General features: G+C 33.9%; 2 protein-coding genes across 8 annotated transcripts in view; one reads left to right on the top strand and one right to left on the bottom strand.

Annotated features, from left to right (window-relative positions):
- Ppcs (phosphopantothenoylcysteine synthetase) overlaps positions 1 to 9,727 on the bottom strand; it is a 70,654-nt gene extending 60,927 nt beyond the window's left edge. For 5 of the 6 annotated variants that reach the window (XR_015040432.1, XR_015040433.1, XM_085814005.1 and 2 more), the window contains exon 1: positions 9,589 to 9,727. The gene's annotated coding sequence lies outside the window, so the exon portion shown is untranslated. The remainder of the gene's footprint in view (positions 1 to 9,588) is intronic. The other variant, XM_085814003.1, reaches the window with a different exon arrangement.
- Positions 9,728 to 9,950: 223 nt separating this feature from the next.
- The window catches only part of mIF2 (mitochondrial translation initiation factor 2), a 124,775-nt gene continuing 113,063 nt past the window's right edge, over positions 9,951 to 21,662 (top strand). The window contains exons 1-3 of one of the 2 annotated variants that reach the window (XM_085814008.1): positions 10,354 to 10,490; positions 11,312 to 11,440; positions 19,204 to 19,312. In XM_085814008.1, the coding sequence (XP_085670134.1) occupies positions 11,435 to 11,440; positions 19,204 to 19,312 (115 nt within the window). In that variant the 5' untranslated portion in view covers positions 10,354 to 10,490; positions 11,312 to 11,434. Of the gene's footprint in view, positions 10,491 to 11,311; positions 11,441 to 19,203; positions 19,313 to 21,662 lie in introns of both variants that reach the window. The other variant, XM_085814007.1, reaches the window with a different exon arrangement.

Genomic DNA, 21,662 nt, shown 5'->3' on the forward strand with positions numbered 1-21,662 from the left:
TAAACTTGGTAAAAAGCACATATATGAAATTACCGGATCGCGAAAAAGTATATACCCTTATCAGGTTCAATGTTTCTTCTAACCTTCTTCGGAAACATACAATGACCTGACTAGGAACAGAGAGCTTACTAAAGCTATGTTCACTAATTGTAGTAAGTAGACAGGATACAGATGAAGGGTATACAAAACCCTTTATTTTTCTTTATATACAATGACTTCCGTACTTCGGAATACAATGACCCTCCACTCGGGGTCTAACGTAAAAGGTATAAAAATAAAACTAAACTCTAATTTGACTTTAGAATAACACACGTGGAAGATTGGCCTTATAATAACAGGAAGCGTATGTAGCACAGAGACTGTGAACACTACAATACGTTTAATTTATCAAGAGGATTAAAACCTCTGGCCTGGAAGGCAAATAGCAACTGCGTAACTTCTAAGGTAAGCGGCCTGCTTCGAACTCACTGCTTCCTCTCCTTCGCTTGGCAAAAAGGCCACACTTAAATACTTGGCGTTCGCCAGACAAACTTTGCATAAAATCCTTAACGCTTATAATTCTGGCCGGAAGTAGAAAATAAGAAGTGATAGTAAAGATTTAAAATAAAATAAACGTTAGTAAAACTTAAGATCCTTACATACTTCCCGCCAGAGTTAATTAGTTTGAAACTGAGGTCTAAAACGACCTTGTTGAAAACTTTTAGCTCTAGAATATAACGCGAGGCCAACCTTTTACAATCATAACTTCGTTAGAAACTAGAAAATTTAAAAGAAAGAAATTTGTTACAATAGCAGCTCCCAGGATCTACAACAATCTTTTTTTTTCATCTGTACTGCATCTAAACAGGAGCTTTATTCAATTCTGGTTCCTTCCAGAGATCTGGAAGGAAAACTAGTTTAATGAAATGTTACAGAATGACATTGCAAATAACATATAGAATATACTTCTCTTAACCTTCTTATTTCATTCATGACTATTTTAATTATCTCTCCCCGTGCTCTCTGACATGTGTTGTAAAAGAACACCAAACACGAATGTGTTTCTGTCTACGTGTGCCACACTTCCTCCTACAATCAAAACACTAACGTGCTAAAATTCAACATAACGAGACCTCTTAACACACCCTACTTTCAACTCTAAACCCTGAGGTACTATTCTAAAAGTGGCTAACTCTAAAGTGTAGCGTCAGAGAGCCTAACTACATCATTCAACCTTTACCACATATTCGCCATGATTTAATCTTTACAGTCACACGAATAACAAATTTTTAACATTACTTTCACTTTTACCATATCACGGTATTTCTTAACATTTAAAATAACAGTTCACATGTATATAAGAACATATCAACATGCCGTTAATTTTACACATTTGAAAACATACATTAGTAGTACATTGTTAACTTCTATTCTTTTCAAAGCAAGTACCAATTCTTTCTACATTGAAATAATACTACATTTCAAAAAGTCTTTCAGAATAAAACTTCTTTCTTGCTAGAATGTTTTAAATAAAATTTATACAATAACTTTTTACAATATTTAAGTCTTTACACAACGCTATTATATATCAACTTTAGTTTTACGCACGAGTAATTTAAAAACATAATACGAAAATCGGTCACAACTCATTTCTCGCCCTTTTGGCGATAAAGGTAGACCTCGCATGAGGTAAAACTTCTTGAAATCTGCCACTTGCAGTAAGAATGAAAGATTAACTTAAGTTTGCAAAGTAACATAAAATTTTTCTTATCTTTGTAATATTCGGACATCCTTTTCTGGGCCCAGTCTTTAAAGGTACTGCAGATATTAGCCTGGTTTATCCTCCTTCTTGTACGGGCTCGCCCTTCAGTGCTTTCCTCTGGAAGCTTCCGTTTTTCACCAGTACGGCCACCCTTGAACACCTTCCTTTTCTCCTCTGCTTGTGGTCTTGGCCGTTTAAAGGCAGCTGGTCTTGGTGGAACCGGGAAACTTCTGTCGTGATCCTGCTTGGACCTCGTTGTTGGCCGTTCAAATTTTTCTTGTACTTTTTCCTCCGCCGCTGATGGCCCTTCCGCAGTTCGGCGACTTTTGCTGCGGAGAGTTCTGTCGGATGAGTCGATCTTCCGTTTTAAAGCCGGGTTATAGTTGCCGTCCTTTCTCCTGGTCCTCTTCACATACGTCGTCCTTCTCCCTTCTTCATTCTGGGGGTGTTCGTGAACTCTGTTTTCTGGACGGTGGAATGACTTCTTTTTCTTTTTACCTTCAATTTTTCTGCGGGGCAATTTTCTTTTCATTTGCTTCTGTCTCTCATTGGCTTGCCCTTGTACTTGTCGTTTTCCCACCTCTGGAACTTGTACCTGCGGTGTCTGCCGTGCCGGATCCTGCAAAAGATCTGAAAAGATTTGCATTTTATTACGATCGAAGTAGGGTTTAATTTGATAATGTTTGCGGAACAGGTTTCACCATTTCTGGCCTTTAACACTACAACAGCGTGAGTTATTTTTTTCTATAACATATGGTCCTTCAAATCGTGGAAAAAATTTGGCAGTTTTATCTTCTGGTGCTGAAGAAAGTGAATGCTTAATTTTTAAAACTTCATCCCCTACTTTATAAGTTACTCCCCGTCGTTTCAAGTCATAATATAATTTCTGTTTTCTTTGTGCTACTTCCGTATTCTTTTTTGCTTCTCTTATTAGTTTTTCTATATCACCCATTTTAAATTCTGGGGCTCTTTGTTGCACATAAAATAGTTTATCTAACGGTGTTATAATCTTTCTGCCTAGAAATAACTCAGCAGGAGTTTTTCCCGTTGTATCATGTTTTGCGGTCCTAAGGGCGAAAGCAAATTCATTGACATAGTTATCCCAGCTTTTATGAAAATTTTTAACATAACTACGGATAATTTTCACTATATTTCTGTTGACCCGTTCCGCTATATTTGATTGCGGCCAATACGGGACCATTTTTAAATGACGTATGCCCAGTTTTTGGCACGTCTTCAAATATATTACTTACAAATTGAGGACCATTATCCGATATAACTTTTAGGGGCGCCCTGTATTTTAAAATATATTTATTTAAAATAGAATCAGTAACTAATTTCGTGGAGGCTCGTTTTAAGGGAACAATTTCGGTCCATTTACTAAAATGATCAACCATAACAAGGAGATAGCGACTTTTATTTAACTGACTTTTTGGGAAAGGGCCCAATAAATCGATGCCAATTATTTCATTTGGAAATTCGGATTTAATACTATTTAGAAACCTGGCCGGGCGGAAATTAATATAATTAACGGCTTGACATGTTGGGCAGGACTGGACATACGCCCTTGTTAACTTTTGCAGTTCAGGAAAGTAGACTGCCTCGCGTACGCGTTGGATAGTTTTTCGAATACCAGCATGAGAAGCTAAAGGGCTGTCATGGAGCTCTTGCAGGATATTTAATCTAAGACTAGCTGGGATAACAGGTCGAAATTCGTTGTTGGAATTCGTAGTTTTTGTATAAAATAATAGACCATCTATTAGTTCGTAATGGGCCGCCCTATTTCTTATCGCCACAATATCTTGGTGGCTAAAATTTTCAGGATCCTTCAAATACTCATAAATACTTCCAAACTCAGGATCCTTACCCAGTTCGGTTATTACAGTTTCTCGGGAATTTATTGTACACGCTGTAAGCATTGCAACTTTTACGGTATTACCCTGTTCGTCTAATTTAATTCGTGATAGGGCATCTGCTACGATATTTTCCTTTCCGGGGGTATGCTTGATTACCAGATTATATTCTTGCAGCTTGAGTGCCCATCTTATTAACCTTGGGGATAAATTTTTCCCTGAGTACAATCTAGTTACCGCCGCATGATCAGAATATACTGTTATCGGCGCCTTTCCAAAATAGACTCGGAACTTTTGCACTGCTAACAGAACTGCAAGTGCCTCTCTCTCGGTCGCGGAATAGTTTCTTTGTGTTTGATTTAAAGTTCGGCTAAAAAATGCCACGGGCTGCTGATTTTGCGAAAGTACCGCTCCTACCGCATAATCCGAAGCATCCGCTGAAATTTCTAAATTTTCATCCTTTTCAGGAAATTTCAACACAGGGGCTTGCGTTAATGCTTGTTTTAATTTTTCGAAAGCACTATTGGCTTCGGCCGTCCATGAGAATCTTGCCTTTTTCCTTTTTAATTTTAACAATGGCTCAGCGATAGCCGCAAAATCTTTTATAAAGGACCTATAATATGAACAAAGTCCTAGAAAAGAAGAGAGCTTCTTTGCCGTGTTTGGAGTCGGATACTTTTGTACAGCGATTATTTTTGATTCATCTGTCTCGATCCCTTTTTGCGATATTTTGTAACCTAAATATTTTAATTCAGGGGCTGCAAATTTGCACTTTTCGACATTAACTTTTAGACCGGCCTCATTTAATAAAGAAAACACCTGTCTTAAATCCTGTATATGTTGGTCGAGATTATCACTAGTAATAATGATATCATCTAAATAGATAAATGTGGACTTTCCAAGAACAGGTCTTAACACAATGTCCATGCATCGCTGAAATGTTGCTGGGGCCCCAGAAAGGCCAAACGGCATACGCAAAAATGCATAAGTGCCAGACTTGGTTATAAAAGCAGTCTTAGGCACGTCCTCAGGCCTCACCCCTATTTGAAAATAACCATTCGTTAAGTCTAAAGTCGTCATAAATTTGGTTGATTTTATGTTCCTTAAAATTTCTTCTATGATCGGTAACGGATATACCGGATATTTCGTTATGGAATTTAATTTACGGTAATCAATAGCGAATCTCCACCTTTTTGGATGCTCCAAAGGATAATCATTATTTTTCTTACATAAAACCACCGGGCTAGCATAACTACTTGAGATGGGCGTTATGATCTTTTTACGTAGCATATCGGTAATATGCCATTCTATAATTTTTTCCTTATTCTTATCATACCGGTATGGTTTTTGACGAACCGGCAATGCATCTCCGGTGTCAATACTATGGTTAGTAACCTGAGTAAATCCTGGAATATCACTAAATAAGGAAGCAAATTCACTTACCACTTGTCGGATTCTATCTTGCTCGTCATTAGGCAGGTGGTCAAGATTTAACCTTGGCGGTTCAACCTTTTCTACACGCACTGGTTTCATTGTCAGCCTAAGGGATGCTTCATTAAAATCCAGTGTAGCTTGTGCGTCTGAAAGAAAGTCTATTCCTAGGATTAAATGTGCTTGCAAATTCTTTACTATAAAAAACATCACCTTTACTTGTTCGTCCTTGATACGGATATATAAAGGTACTTTACCTACGCACTTACATTCTTTTCCTTGCGCCGCTAATACTGTCGTATTATCCGCATTATATATGCGGTATTTGCGAAAATACTTTCTAAAAAAGACTTCTGCCACACAGGAACACTGCGCGCCGGTATCCAGGAGTGCGGTGGCCGGGATATTATTTACCAAGACTTCAATCTTCGGAAGAGTTAAATTTTTCACCATTACTGTATTTAACTTGTAGGAAGAGGGGTTTTCGTGGCCTTCGGATTTCCGCACCCTCTCGTCAGCAGAAATCCGTTTTAGTTTAAATTATTTTTCCTTTCCGTGCTTTCCTTCTTTTTCCCCTGGCCTTGACACTTTTTTCCTGGATTGCTATTGAACTGTCGACGTTCGCCGGCTGTTTTTGAATGCTCGGGTTTCCTTGCCCACTGATTCGCTTTTTCTCCGTAGCCGTATGCTTGAGTTTGCTGTAGTCTTGGCGTACCAAATTGGTTTCGCTGTTGATATTGGCGTCTTCATTCGATGTCCGCCGTTCTTCTACTTTCAAACTGGATTGCTAGCTCAAATAATTTTTCCAGTGTAGTCGAATTTCTCAATTCAATAAAGTCTTGCACTTGGGGTAGTAACCTCGGCAAAATCACTTGAATTATTTCAGGATCCGGACGGTTTCCATACAAGAGCTTGAAAACGTGAATTTTTCTTAAAATAAAGCTCGAGAGGTTTTCGATTCTTTGTTGATATATGCTAAAAAGTTCCGTTTCTAATTTCGCACGATCCCTTACAACAGGGAAGGCTTTTAGTAGGGCAGTCTTGAAATTTTCGTAAGTATAGGTGGGACTTCCTGCTTGACCCAAGAGACTTCTACCGATACATTTGAACCAGTTAAGCGCTTGGCCCCTCAAAGCGCTGGTAGCTAAGGTAACTTTTTGAAACTCGTGCACGGGGTAGAGCATGAAGTGGTCATCCAATTTTTCCAAAAAACTGGTTACCGGTGAGTTTCCATTAAATGTTGCTTCTGGTTTCATCGAAGCGCGCATGGTCTGGACGATGTACCCAAATCCTTCCAGGGCGGCAGCTGGCATTTCTGGATTCTGAGCCGTTTCTGCAGGCAGCACAGGTTCTTCTTGAAACTCGGCCATGGTTATTCTTCTATGTTGGGCGCCACTATCAGGTTCAATGTTTCTTCTAACCTTCTTCGGAAACATACAATGACCTGACTAGGAACAGAGAGCTTACTAAAGCTATGTTCACTAATTGTAGTAAGTAGGCAGGATACAGACGAAGGGTATACAAAACCCTTTATTTTTCTTTATATACAATGACTTCCGTACTTCGGAATACAATGACCCTCCACTCAGGGTCTAACGTAAAAGGTATAAAAATAAAACTAAACTCTAATTTGACTTTAGAATAACACACGTGGAAGATTGGCCTTATAATAACAGGAAGCGTATGTAGCACAGAGACTGTGAACACTACAATACGTTTAATTTATCAAGAGGATTAAAACCTCTGGCCTGGAAGGCAAATAGCAACTGCGTAACTTCTAAGGTAAGCGGCCTGCTTCGAACTCACTGCTTCCTCTCCTTCGCTTGGCAAAAAGGCCACACTTAAATACTTGGCGTTCGCCAGACAAACTTTGCATAAAATCCTTAACGCTTATAATTCTGGCCGGAAGTAGAAAATAAGAAGTGATAGTAAAGATTTAAAATAAAATAAACGTTAGTAAAACTTAAGATCCTTACACCCTATCCAAGGATGAATATTTCCATATATAATATAAATAAAATATCCAAAAAGTTTTACCTCTAAATTATCTATTATAAACGTCACCAAAAAATTCATAACAAAACATTAAAAATGGTTACAAATACTTACTGTCAAATATTTAAATTATTTCCATGCACGTTTACATCCACTCAAACGTATACCAAATTGCTACAAACATATAATTCACAAAATAACTATCATTTAATTAAAATATAATTAAACCATGTACACGTCGAATTATTTTTACATAAAAAAAATCCCAGAATTGCACAAAAATGGCATTGCGCACACTCTTCACTATATCCATGTACACTACTTTTTTCTCATAAATTAGAAAAATTTCACGAAAATGCATGAAAATTTTGTGAATCTTTAAATTCGGTAAAAAAGACACATATGAAATTACCTGATCGCGAAAAAGTATATACCCTTTCCAAGGATGAACATTTGCACGTATAAAATAAATAAAATATCCAAAAACTTTTCTCTCTAAATTATCTGTTATAAACATCACCTGCCAATTTCTAACGCAAACATTAAAAATGGTTCCAAATACTTAGTGTCAAATACTTAAATTCTTTCCATGCACATTTACTTCTACTCAAACATATTCCAAAATACTACAAACATATAACTCTCAAAATCACGAGCATTAAATTAAAAAACACTACTTAAAATATAAATAAGCACATACATTATATTAATAAAAATTAGCTTACAATCCTAATTATTTTAACTAAATCATTGCTAATAACAATTTTCCAATAATACCATATTAATTCATTTACTCCTTACATTTAGAACTATGCATAAAAATAATATCCTCAAATAATTAAAAATACTAACTTACCTAATCTTCTACAGAATCTTGAGTGCATGGCGGATCACAAAATGTCCATTTTCACCAGATTTCTTGCACCGCCATTCAAACTTATCTGTAATATCCTTCCTTTCACACAATCTCATTTCATACCCACATGTTCGACATTCATATTTATCCGCAATTAAGCAGTTCTTTTCAATTACACATAAACGCAATAAAAATTTCGGATTTACTTTATATACGGCCATGGGATCCAAATATTAAACAACACTGTTTCACAGAACATAGAATGAAACTAATGCTGTACAGCAGATATTTTTACAAATTTAACCCCTTTTCCGATTAAAGAACAGTGATTCGTCCATTAATGTCACATGACATATCTCATGATCTCTCATTTCCCTAACACAAAATAATGCGTAATTGGAACTGAGTACTTCTCACATTATTCCCAAAGTCCTAGGTAAGTAACCTTTATCGCCTCCAAAATGTCGCCAAACTACCTGTTACCATATTCCAAAGATCAGCCAAAATTGAGTATCTTATCAACAATACATTTGATGTAGAATACTCTCATTCTGAATAATCATATACTATTCACAGCAAAAGCAAAAATGAATCTGAGCTTTCTGCAGATGAATATCATAATTTTTCTAATGACTGTGAACAAAGTAATTTTTATGGGAAAAAGCACTTCAAATGGTGAGAAAAAGAACAAAATCGGGCGGTACGAACACCAAAGCACAACATACTAATTCAGCTCCTTGGTCTGAAAAATCCTGCAAAAATAGGCTATAGAGCAGAGTGGGAAGATACTTGGAATTTATGTTCATATGTATTGTTCTAGTCATATCCTGATGCTACAAAACTGACCGTATCTGAAAGTTGAGATAACAGTTAGAAGAAGCCTTTTACAGAAGGAAATTAAGAGAATTTATTTATCAAATCAAGAAGAAAAATTAAAAGAAAGAAAAACATGTAGCTTGTGCCCACCTTGTAAGAAGAGAAAAACAGTACACAAATGCTTGGAAGAAAGGAACCAGTAAGTCTTCAGTGCTCTCAGGGGTGTAGCTAGAGGGGGGCAAGGGGGAACATCTGTCCCTGGGTGTAGCATCTAGAGAAAGCCAAACTGGTGTTATGAATTTTTGAATTAACTATTCTCTATTCTTAGGAAACAGGAGAGGGTGCGAAATCTTCAACTGTCCCCGGGCACTGAAAATCCTAGCTACGACTCTGAGTGCTCTCAAAATAATGTGTTTTGACTGTGTATCATCTTACGATTTATCCTTACAATAAGATATACTAATCTATTATTTATTAATATTTAAATTCGTTGTTGTAGAAAAATGGTTTAATTGACAGTAATACTTAATAAAGTCACATATTTTCATGCATGTTTAATAAAATCTTTGTGTTCTTTAAAAGCTTTGTTCCTTAAAACGAAGAAAATAGTCATTTTTATATGAATTAAACTGTGTAAAATTAAATTATTTATGTTTAAAATATACTGATTTAAACGAATTAAAATTCCATAAATATGCGTAAAGTGCCTATGACATTCCTTAAAAAGCATAAAAGTATGTATTTTTACGCGATTTTTTAAGGCGATCTGTGAGACCGCTCACAACAATTACGCCGAAAAAATTGTCACAGCAGTTACAGGTTAATATTTTTATCAAACAGTACTTTTCTATGGATGTAATGAATTTCCAAAACTATTAAGTCTGCAAGTAGAATACCTTCTTTAATTTCTCTCTGGGATACCGTGGAGTAGAGGTCAAGAGGAAACACTTATTTCCTCTAATTATTCCATTTCTTGATTACTCCAACATTTTTGCACACGAAGTACACATATTTTTTGTTTTACGTCCACTAAGTCTTTTTGCGCGCAGGGCTTCTTTTCTTCATGTTAATAATAATAATTTAAATGATTTTCTGAGTATCTTAATTAAGTGATAATTTCCGTTTGCTTAATAATTCATATTAAAAGGTTTTATATACATATCTATAATTCGTATTTTAGGAAAACATTTAGTTTATTCTGCAGTGATATCATATTTCTTATTATGTTACTTATATTTCGGGGCAGAAAGACTGAGCGGGAAGCGAAGTATGGAGCATGTGTATGAAATTCGTTACGAAATTTGACTTTAAACATGATAAATATGTTTCATTCACAGTCGCGTTAAGTCGTTTAGAGCATATTTAATGTTCGTAAACAAACACAAAAATTCTGAATTGCAATATAAATGCGCCTAAAGAATGAATGATAATTTTCTTTGATGTTTTTATGCATGTTTTGTGAAACAAATATTTCTTTTAGTTTATAAAATTATATTTAAAAGCTGACAGTTTATTTTAAGGCTGTTAAAGAATATATGTCTTTTCAATCACATGCATAAATATTCTCTGCGGGTATTGAAAAGTCATAGTTGCAATGTTAAAAAACTGGACTGCGTTCTATTTTTTTATGAAATGTACACCTGACATAGGAAATTATATTCCAAATACGCTGCATAGGTGTCGTATTTTAAATCTTTTAAACCCATTAACTCGTTTCAATCACTTGAAACAATTATACACTGTTAGAAAATTCCAATCATCTAGTGCTTTATCGAAGAGTAGGATAGGAGAAGAAAAGGTAATTTCCTATTCCTGATATATTTATTTCAAATTGTATATTACTTTTGACGGGATTACTTTTTATAGCTGTATCTTAAGAAGTTAGGTTGGAAGTAAGGTTAACTAGATTAATTTTAAAATAGTGTTTGCTGTTAGCAATATGGGTGAATTTTTTCGTATTTATTAAGTTCAGGATTACACGGAAGATGGTATATTGTGAAGTGAATTTGTTTAGGAATTTTAGTTACGTTTCTTTTTATACGAATTTTAATTAGCGATAAAAATTGCCATTTAACATATTCTGAAATTCGCATTTATTGTATTTATGATCACAAATGTTACTTGAAAGCTGTTTTTTGCGAAAACATATTCTAAAATTATAGAGACAAATAACTTTTTAAATCAGTATTTGTTTAGAAAGCAATATACATAATGGATCTACTAGAAAACATTAATAAAGATTGGAAATTTAAAAATTAAAGAAATATTTGAGTTTAAAATTTGAAAAAAGCTATAAAGATTGGTATAAAAGCATTTTCATATAATTTGATTATACATTTGCCATACTTAAATGCATTATTATTTTCAAAAGTTTTGTTCATAGAGTAAAAATTCCAGTGAATATAATTTGGGATATTATAAATGGTATTTGGTGTAATTTAATTCTGGACAATTATAATGTTAAAAATGGAGAAATCATTAAATTTATTTAGTTTTGTGCACTGATTTTAATAAACAGTGCTGTTTATTAAACTTTCAAGTTTAAGGAAAAAATTATGAATATTTCATTGTTATTGTCTGTATATTTCATCTATAAGCCTCATAGAGAGAAAGTTTCAGTTTCATTTCTAGGAGCATGATGAAGTAATGGGAGATAGATCCTATGAGTATAGAGAATTGGAATGAAGTGTTATACTTTTTATTGTATATCAGACCTACTGTACCTTTTCTGATTCACTGACCATGACTGTGAGTATTTTCTACACAGTGTTTTTTGTTTTACTTTTGGATTGTAGCTATAAGTCCAACTTTCATGATCAAAAATAATCCTAGAGATGAAATAATGTCAATATGAATCATCTCATGAAATTCAAATAATGTGTAACAGTGGCTGATGCTTTTAAGTATCAAGAGTTATGAGCTTAACATTGTAGCAGAGCTACACATGTATAGGTTTTCTCTTGAGTATCTTCTGATAAGTTTCAAAACTGATTTCAGTCACTGTCAATTTTTTAATATTTTATTAAATTTGTAGTTTAAAAATTATTAAGGCAGTAGAGTTGTACTACCAGAACAATGCAAAACTTTTGTGCAGGAATTCTGTGCATATAAATTCATGTTGCCAGTTAAAAAACTGAATAACATTAGGAGCAATAACTAGTGTTTGGCTTGTATGAAACAAAAATGCTTGTAGCAACGATGAATATGAATGCATACCACATATGATTATGTTATGAAACAAGTAATATTTGATGAAAAATTTGGTTCTTTCTGATTATCCACATCCTTTCCACCTTTTTGAAAAGTATTAATGGCACATGGCTTCATGATGTAATTGGAAGTATGTCTAACTAACAGTCAGGAGATTCAGATTTTCAGCGTTGGTGAGGACACTGCCAACTTTTTGTGCTACCTGGCTTTCAAAAAAGAATTCTGAATAGTTCATCTACAGTGGCACTCAAACTAAAATGTGGTGAACAATAATTTGTCACCACTAGTTTGGCAATAGGATCCTTTCCATCCAGTAGCCCTCTGAATGAGATAAAAGGTAAGGTATTTTCTCACTCCTTATCATATGCCTTCATGGTGTAATTGAAAGCACATCCAGCTAGCAATTGAGAAGTCTGGAGTTCAGATCCAGGCAAGGGTATTGCTGTTTCTTCATGTCAATGGCTTTAAAAAATATTAAATGAATCTGCAAAGTTTGTACATGAACAGATTTCTATCTTCAAATTTAGTGCTTGTTTTTCTAATTAGTGTTTGTTTTCACATTGAATAATATTTTTTTCTTTGTAAGAAATCAAAATAGGACTGTGGAATTTGTCAGCTGATGAAAAAGGACACAGTTTCTTTCTTTAGAAATATAGCGTTATGCACAACAGTATAGAATAAAAAAATTTGCACTTCTTAAATAGTTAAATATTATGGACTGAAATTTGTGCAGTTCTCTGATGTTTTTAAGCAAAATAGATCACTGTGTATGTGGTGAGAACAACTGCATGTGCAATGTCTATTTCTGCAGTTCTCAGAATTTTTTTTACGTGAAAAAAGATTCATATGTACAAGAGTAGAACAGCATCTCAAAAACAAGTTATATAAGAATTTCTTTAAAAAAGTAAATTCTTTTATTATATGCATTTCTTGCTTTTTTAAATTTTATCAATTTATTACTGTTTTGTGGAATTATTAGCAGCCACCTTCAAAATTGCTGTTGCCTTTTACATGAGAACTGTTTCTGAAGTGAGGTGCACATAATCAGAATGTACCCAAAATTTTATTAAAAGTGAATATCTTTGGAAGTAAGTATAAAATTTAGACATTGTTTATCACCATGTAAATTTGGACATACATATCATAATATAATTTCATTTTGTTAATAAATTCCTTAGATAGAATTTGGAGAGTTGTCACAAGGCGTTGTATTTTCAATGCATTCCGATTATCAGTCCAACCATAAAAAAGAGTCACTAACCATTGACAACTAATTTTTCACTAAGCTAAAATGCAAACAGCCCTAATAAAAGCTATTAACTTTTTTTTCATTGTTTTCTTTGTGTACAGAGTGATTTGTTTTAGCTTAAAAAGCATCAAAGAATTCCAGAAACTCAGCACTGCACATACCATCATTCTCCCTCTGTACATAGCAATCTGTTTTGACCTGAAAAATATTGAGGAATTGCACAAATTTGGTATTGTGCATGCATTTGTTCTAACCATGTATACAGCAGTCTGTTTTTATTTGAGAAAAAGAGTTTCACAGATTTTGCTCCATAAAATTCAATTGTTTGTAATAAATTTTCATTGAAATGTAATTTGGTAAAAGTATAGTTTAGGATGCCCCTTGGCGATTTTTGGCGGTACATGGATACCGATTTTGTGCAATTCTTTGACTCTTTATTTTGGCTAAACAAAGCCAAAATAACAAGACAAATAATTGCACAAACTTGGTATCCATGTACACATTGACTTCTTTTCACTTGAAAAAAAACCCCGAATTGCACAAAAATGGCATTGCGCACTTCTTTGACTTTATCCATGTACACGTCGATCTATTTTCACTTTAAAAAAAATCCCATGATTGCACAAACTTGCATTGCACACTCCCTTTACTTTGTCCATGTACACATTGATATATTTTCACTTAAAAAGTTAAAGGAGCACCAAAGTCTACAATATAGGCAAACAAAAAGTGCATAATCTCAATAAAATACATTTTAAACCAATAGGATTTCCATAACATTCAACTACTCAGGCTACCATAAATGAAACAACAACTTGCCGATAAATCAAACAACTTCGCCATAATACAAGGGGTACCTTAAAGTCTACTCTACCCATGTAATTTCTTGCTTTATCTAATGCTTTTTTTCAGCTGGCAAAACTCTACAGTCCCATTACAATTTCATGTAAGGGAAAAAAATTGCTTTAAGTAAAAAAGCTGTAATGAGTATCAAAAACGAAGCTGCGGTAAAAGTATAGTTTAGGGTACCCCTTGCCGATTTTTGGCGGTACATGGATACTGATTATGTGCAATTCTTTGACTCATGATTTTTGCGCCATAAATCACCGCTACACAAAGCTAGAATAACAAGACAAACGATTGCACAAAGTCGGTATCCATATACACATCGAGTTATTTTCACTTAAAAAAAAATCCCCGAATTGCACAAAAAGGGCATTGCGCACTCCTTTGACTTTATCCATGTACACTTCAACCTATTTTCACTTAAAAAAAATCCCCAAATTGCACAAAAATGGCATTGCGCACTCTTTTAACTTTACCCATGTACACGTTGACCTATTTTCACTTTAAAAAAAACCCCAGAATTGAACAAACTTGCATTGCGCACTCCCTTTACTATATACACATTGATATATTTTTACTTAAAAAGTCAAAGGAGCACCAAATTCTACAATATAGGCGAACAAAAAATACATAATCTCAATAAAATACATTTTAAACCAAACAATAAAATAACATAAAAAAGGAAAAACATAATTCAGAAGTCAAACAACAAAAATCAGTGTTATATTTACAAAATTTTTCACAGGACTAGTTTCGATGGTTTTACCGAATCACCATTCTCAGCTGCAAAACCGCAAATGAACAAGACAGGAAATAATGATTAGATAAGATAAGAAAGCATGGACAAGAATAAGCAAGTGGTGCCATCTGTTGGTGAAACCAGAACTAAAACATAATTTCTTTAAAGGCCAAAAACTAGAACAGAAAGATTTTTATGAATGTGAAATGCCTCTAGAAAATCCAGTTCTCCAATGGAAGATGTTTTTTGAATAATTTTGGCAGCAGAAAAATTGAAAGTGTGATTTTCGGACCAACAATGTTGAGCAACAGAAGACTTCTGGGTTTCCTTTTTTCTAACATATGCCTCATGTTCCTTGATGCGAAATTTTAAGGCTCTCTTAGTTTGGCCAATGTAAATTAAACCACACTGGCAAGGAATCCTATAAATACCCCAGGAATTCATATCCGGAATGGGGTCCTTGAGTATGGAACTCGGAATTTTATTGATGGGAGAATAAACAACCCGAAAATTAAATTTCTGCAAAATACGTGCAACTTTGTAGCTAATTGATGGAAAGAAGGGAATGACAACAGAATTTTTATAATTTCCTAAAACAAGAGTGTGCCTTTTAGTGTGTTGAGATGAGAATTTTTTAACTGCTTGATTAATAATGTTGGGTGAAAAGCCCCTGTCAATAGCTATTGCTTTTAAATAATTTAGTTCTTCATCAAGGGCTAATTTGGAGGAGCAAACTTGAAGAGCACGGAAAACATAGGAATAAAATGAAGCTAACTTTTGTTTAGTCGGATGACATGATTTAAAGTGTGGTGGAAGGCAAACCGATGAAGGTTTACGGTAAACCGTAGTACTGAAGTTGGATGTGTTACGTGTGACCAGAATGTCGAGAAACGGAAGAGAATTGCAAGTCTCAAGTTCAAAAGTGAACTGAATAGCAGGATCAATAGAATTTATTGTTGAAATAACTTTATTTAAATCATCTTTATTGCCTTCAAACAGGGTAAAAGTATCGTCTACGTAGCGGAACCATGCCGGGAAGTTTAAAGTTTCAAACAATTTTGATTCATAATAATGCATGTAGATATCAGTCAGGATGGGACTGAGGGGGCTTCCCATGGCTAATCCCTCAGTTTGCTTGTAATGTTTATTTTGGAAAACAAAATGTGTTTGTTTCAAACAGAGTTGAGTGAGAGAAATTAGCTCATCAATTTCGATGCAAGAGAAATGAAATTCGCGAAGTCTGGTTTCTAGACATCTTAATGCACCCTCCACTGGGACATTGGTGAATAATGATTTTACATCAAAAGAAGCCATGAGTAAATTACTAGGAGAAATGTTTTTAACCTTTTTTACAAACTCTATTGAAGTTTCAAACAATTTTCATTCATAATAATGCGTGTAGATATCAGCCAGGATGGGACTGAAGGGGCTTCCCATGGCTAATCCCTCAGTTTTCTAGTATATTTTCCAATCTAAATTTGCCTTCGGCCTTTAAAGAAATTATGTTTTAGTTCTGGTTTCAGCAACAGATGGCGCCACTTGCTTATTCTTGTCCAGGCTTTCTTATCTTATCTAATCATTATTTCCTATCTTGTTCATTTGCGGTTTTGCAGCTGAGGATGGTGGTTCGGTAAAACCATCGAAAATAGTCCTGTGAAAAATTTTGTAAATATAACGCTGATTTTTGTTGTTTGACTTCTGAATTAGTATTTATTCGGCGTGTTATTGTGTCTTAATTAAGGAAAAACATGTTATACATTTAAGCACTACCAAAAGCAAATATTCACTTACCCTATTTAGAAGTTCCTTTGTCTTTAGTCTGTGGCACAAATCAAAATATCAATCATACTCAAATGACATTTTTCAAACCAGGTACTCTTGCTGATTGAACGTCTCACATAGTGACCACCTGAACCTTTCTTCCTACAAACTCATTGAAATCCATCTAATTGGTTTTTACATTCTACTTAGACGCATATCCTTCCTACATACAGGACACTTATACTGGCTACTAAGTAAACCTTCATTTACACACCAGTCAATTAAAACTCTTTTCCCCTTTCGCTCCAATCGTACAGACGCTTCAAATTAATCTTACTACATTTGGCCATTCTACCATCTAAGGAATCAAACCAACACACACCACAAAAACGCTTACAAAGCATCCCATGATTCAAAATTTCCCAGAATCATGCACCTGATTACGTCACAATAGGGTTTCCATGCCATTCAACTACTCAGGCTACCATAAATGAAACAACAACTTCGCCATAATACAAGGGTACCTTAAAGTCTACTCTACCCGAAGCTGCTTTGCTGAGTGTGCATGCATACTTTTGTTGCTATTCATTTGCTGATATATATTTTGCCAATATTATCAGTTGCCTACTTTGGTGATCTAGTACATTGCCTAATGAATTGTTTTTAGGATTGGGTGGATAATCCAAAAGTTCTTTTCAAGAGAAAATTCGATCATGCAGCAGTTCCTCTGTGAGTTTCTTGAGGGACTTTGGGTCCTTAATGCTCTCCTGATGTTCAAATTAGAAAATTTTGTTGGTCAGTTTATTTGCTTAGTACTTTGTTTTCAAGAAATATGTCAACTAAGTTTGCTTTCTATACATGCATATTACCATCCAGAAAAAGTCAGATCTGAATACACTTTAAAAAACTTTATATAGGATTATAAGATTTCATATCAGTATTTCTATACATGCAGATGTGTCAAATTCATAGCAGTACATCTACTTCTCATCATGTCTTTCCATGTTATCTCATTACATTGTCATGATGGTCATATTTCGTAATGTTCATAAGTATTTCATGTTTGTAACTTCTTCCAGAAATAAATGCATTTCAAATCAGGTTTTAAATTGAATCTGAGTTTATAAGACAGGTCCATTATTTTAGACTCCATGAGTGATGTTCTCTGTGCCAATTCAGGCAGTCTATCTTTTGTTGTTGAGTACTGAAAGGTATCATTTAGTCCTCTCAAACAAACTTTCTAATCAATCAATTCTTTTAGTGTAGTGATGTGGAAGTTCCAGGAGTGACTATAAGTTTTAAATGCAGTACCTGCTTGGGAAGCAAGTTTTGTTTATTTCGGGCAGAAAGAGATCTTGAAAAGCAGTTATTCTGTAAACTTGTCTTGATTTCCTCACAACAGCTTTGGTCTTTAAATTCTTTCAGAAAGCTAAAAGTGTTTGTCTTGAACCATTTAGTCATCTTGTCACTTTCACAATTTTTTTCCCTTTTTTTGCCAATAATCGATTTCTCTGCATTGCAAAGATTCTTCTATGTAGTACTTTGATGTCATAAAAACTGTTTGACATAATAAAGCCTGAAATCTAATCCTGAATGTCAGGAATTTCTGGGATAACACACTTTCTGCAGAAAGCTTACAGAGCTTTTTGATGACCTTGCTATTATTTACATTTCAGAAACAGATTAATCAAATTGGATTGGATAGTGATAATTAGGTTCCCATTTGCTAATTTCATGAAAAAATTTTCAAATTGGTAATTTTTCAAAATGTCATAATTTGGTACTACTTTGTTATTAAAGCGGCCAAAACTTTTAGTGACATTTGAAATTTGCATGTTAGAAATTAGGTGATTAAGTTTGCCAATTTCGATGACTAAGCAGGTAGCCACTTTAACAAGGAAAAGCCTTTAAGTTTTGAAGAGATTTAATTTAATAATCTTTAAATAATTTTGGGCAGCATGTATTATACAAGCAAGGTGTTTCAAAATGGTTGCCGCATGCTAATCTGAGCATTTTATTTAGACCTTTAGGGCAAAATTATGATTAATAAATTATTCATTATTCTTTAGTGAACTGAAATTAGATTTCTCAAATTGATACAAAATGTTAGACACTTTTACATGAAAAATTTAGGCCAATATAATTAATGACTACTTTCAAAGTTTCAACTAAAGATTTAATTATGAATGTTTAAAATAGCTGGAACAAATCCTCCTAAAAATGAGGACCTTGCTTATGAACTAAATTTCCTTTCAGATGTCATGTTTATTATTGGTGAGAGCATATAAACCTTTTTCTTACCTAATTGAAATATGAATATTTCTGATCTCTGAAATATTGTAGGTGTTTCAAAATAGTTAGAACAGTTGCTCCTCAAAATGAGCAACTTGCTTATAAATTTCCTTTCAGATCTCATATTTTGCATTGGTTAGAGGCATGTAAACTCTTTTTCTTACCTAACTGAAATATAATGATTTTTTTTTTGGGGGGGAGGGTACATTTAATTGTCAAGCTTTATCTTCAGGAAAACTTCACAGTAGCAATTCTGAAACTGTTTTTATAAAATTCTGTAGCTTACTTTAGTAATTTTTACATCTAGGAGTACATATGTATATTGATATTTAAGGAAGTAAAGCCTGCAGCCATCTTTATCAAGTATACTATATATGTATATATGCTTAGATAGTATTGATTTATGTTTTTTAGAAAAGTAAACACATCATTCAATACAAGCCAAAATCAAGGCAACCTGTTATTCAGCTCTGGAGAGGTGCTACAGCAATTGATATTGCTGAAGCTACTGGCAGAGATATAGGTATCTGTTTTATATTCATTCTTAGCATAGTAAAAAAAATTTAATAAGATAATAAGACTTTTTAAATAAGACTTTTTCGTCCTTTTTATTTATTGATTAATTTTTATTATTGATTTGATTTGTAATTATAATTATTTTGACAATGCTTTGCAATTACTAGAGCTATTTGTTCTAAACATTTGTGGATAATTTTGTGCAATTGTCTTGTTACAATATTAAATCTGATTTTGGACTGGTTAAGTCTGATTTTGGACACTGAGCATGCATTTGGTGTAGTCACATGAACCCATCAATTGATAGTTTTGAGTTGAGCTTGAGGTGTTAATCTCGGATATTACTACCCCTTCAATGCTCCATCAATGATTTAATACTTCCATCTTGCATTGATAAATGGCATTTTTACCCCACCACCATCAAACTAATATAGCAGTAACACTATAGTTGTAATAAGAGAAAATTTAGCTTAATTTATTTTTTATTTATTTATATATTATATAGAATTCCTTCGCTGCCCCCAATAACATGTAAAGTTTTAACTGTACCTTACAGGTTACAGTAATAGTACTTAAATTTCTGAACGCGAGGCGAACTTATAAAAGTACCTGATGCCTCTAGGCCAGGGGTTCTCAACTGGGATTGGGATTTTGGTGTTTAATGGGGGGATGCATTCAGCCTTTTATCTAGCTGTTAAATATTTAGTTTTAGATTATGAATATAAAAAACTGGGTACTATTCGGTTTTGAGGGCTGTGAAAAATCGCCAAACTATTGTTGATGCCAGTGCTGCCAAAAGTAATTGCGGCAACCCTAACGCAAGAAAGGAAGTATAATAGTAAATACCTATCTAAGATTGATGTTTTAATTTAGATAAAAAGGTTAATTTCATATAATACTTTTTTATTATTATAATTTATATAAAAAAGGCTAAACATGACTGAAAGAAGCATCATTAGTATAATTTATATAAAAGTTGCTAAACATAATTGAAGGGATGCCTGCATCGCTATTTCACTACGAAGTTATCGCTAAAGCATACTCTCATCTCGTTGGTTGTTCAAACATAATTTTTTATAATGTGTGTGATTATGGCAAAGCCTCGAGGGCTATCTGCCTAAGGGAAGGGATGCCTTCGTGGAGTACTTTCTAAGGGAAACTGACTTGTATACATATTACACATAGGTAAAACCACGAAAACGCCCATGCAGCTAGTCCGTTCATGGGATTCGAACCTCGGACCGAACTAACAGTGTTCAGCGACTTTACCGCTCGGCCACTGGTGGGCCAATTTTGTATAATCAATGATGCCTTTGAAAAAATTCTCGGTAAAGGGCAGAATCTCCCACTTGTTTGTTTGCCGCTTTTTACAAGGGTAAAAAAATTGGATTTTTGTCAATTTTCTTTTACTTTTTAAGTGAAAATAGGTCAATGTGTACATAGATAAAGTCAGGGGTGTACGCAGTGCCATTTTTGTGCATTTCTGGGATTTTTCTTTTTGAAGTGAAAATAGGTGATGTGTACATGGATATCGAGTATGTGCAATTCTTAAAAACGTCAAGCAGTGTGTGATTCTGCACTTTACCCAAAATTCTATTGCACACTTTTTGTCATGGGCAATTCCCAAATTGTTAAATCCATAGGATATCAAAAAAGAATTTAAAATCAAAAAAAGGATTTAAAAATTAAACTAGTATCTCAATGGGTCTGTAGAAATATAGAACTATGTATAAACTTATGCAATCTGAAATCAGCATGAACGCTAGATTTGGCACATTGTTAAATGGACATGTTTACTAGATTTGCGCTTTTGCGCATATATTTTCGCTGCAATTTTTTTACGGTTCTCAAAACGGAATAGTACCAAAAACTGCTTTCGTTCAAGTTTTGGTACAAAGATTTTCTATACTTTTTGCTGTTTTATTTATAAAATATGTTAGAAAATTATCTAAATCAATATATATATATGTATTTTTCGAGTTTTAGAGAGAAAGGGAGAAATTATCTTCAAGCATGCATGGTGGCAAAAGAGGTTAAGAACCACTGTTCTAGGCAAAAAAGAAAATTTAACCACTCCTAAATATTTTTTATATATGTGTATATATATTTTCTTATTCATAAGTACAAATGTATACCTTTGCTTGTTCATGTTTAAAGTTATATCACCATAAACATTCAAAAATAACTAACTCTAATATATTTGTGTACTTGTTTTAATACTCCTATAATAATTTTAAATTAATTCACGTATATCAATTATAGGTACAGTATGTTGCTACTAGATCAATGAATCATTCATGAGCCATTTTAGATTAAGTGTACCTCTCTTTAGATTTTTTAAATTTTTCAGATGATAT

The sequence above is a fragment of the Stegodyphus dumicola genome, chromosome 3 (assembly GCF_044657685.1).
Source record: "Stegodyphus dumicola isolate Sdum_Otavi_A_Nest chromosome 3, ASM4465768v1".
NCBI lineage: Eukaryota > Metazoa > Arthropoda > Arachnida > Araneae > Eresidae > Stegodyphus > Stegodyphus dumicola.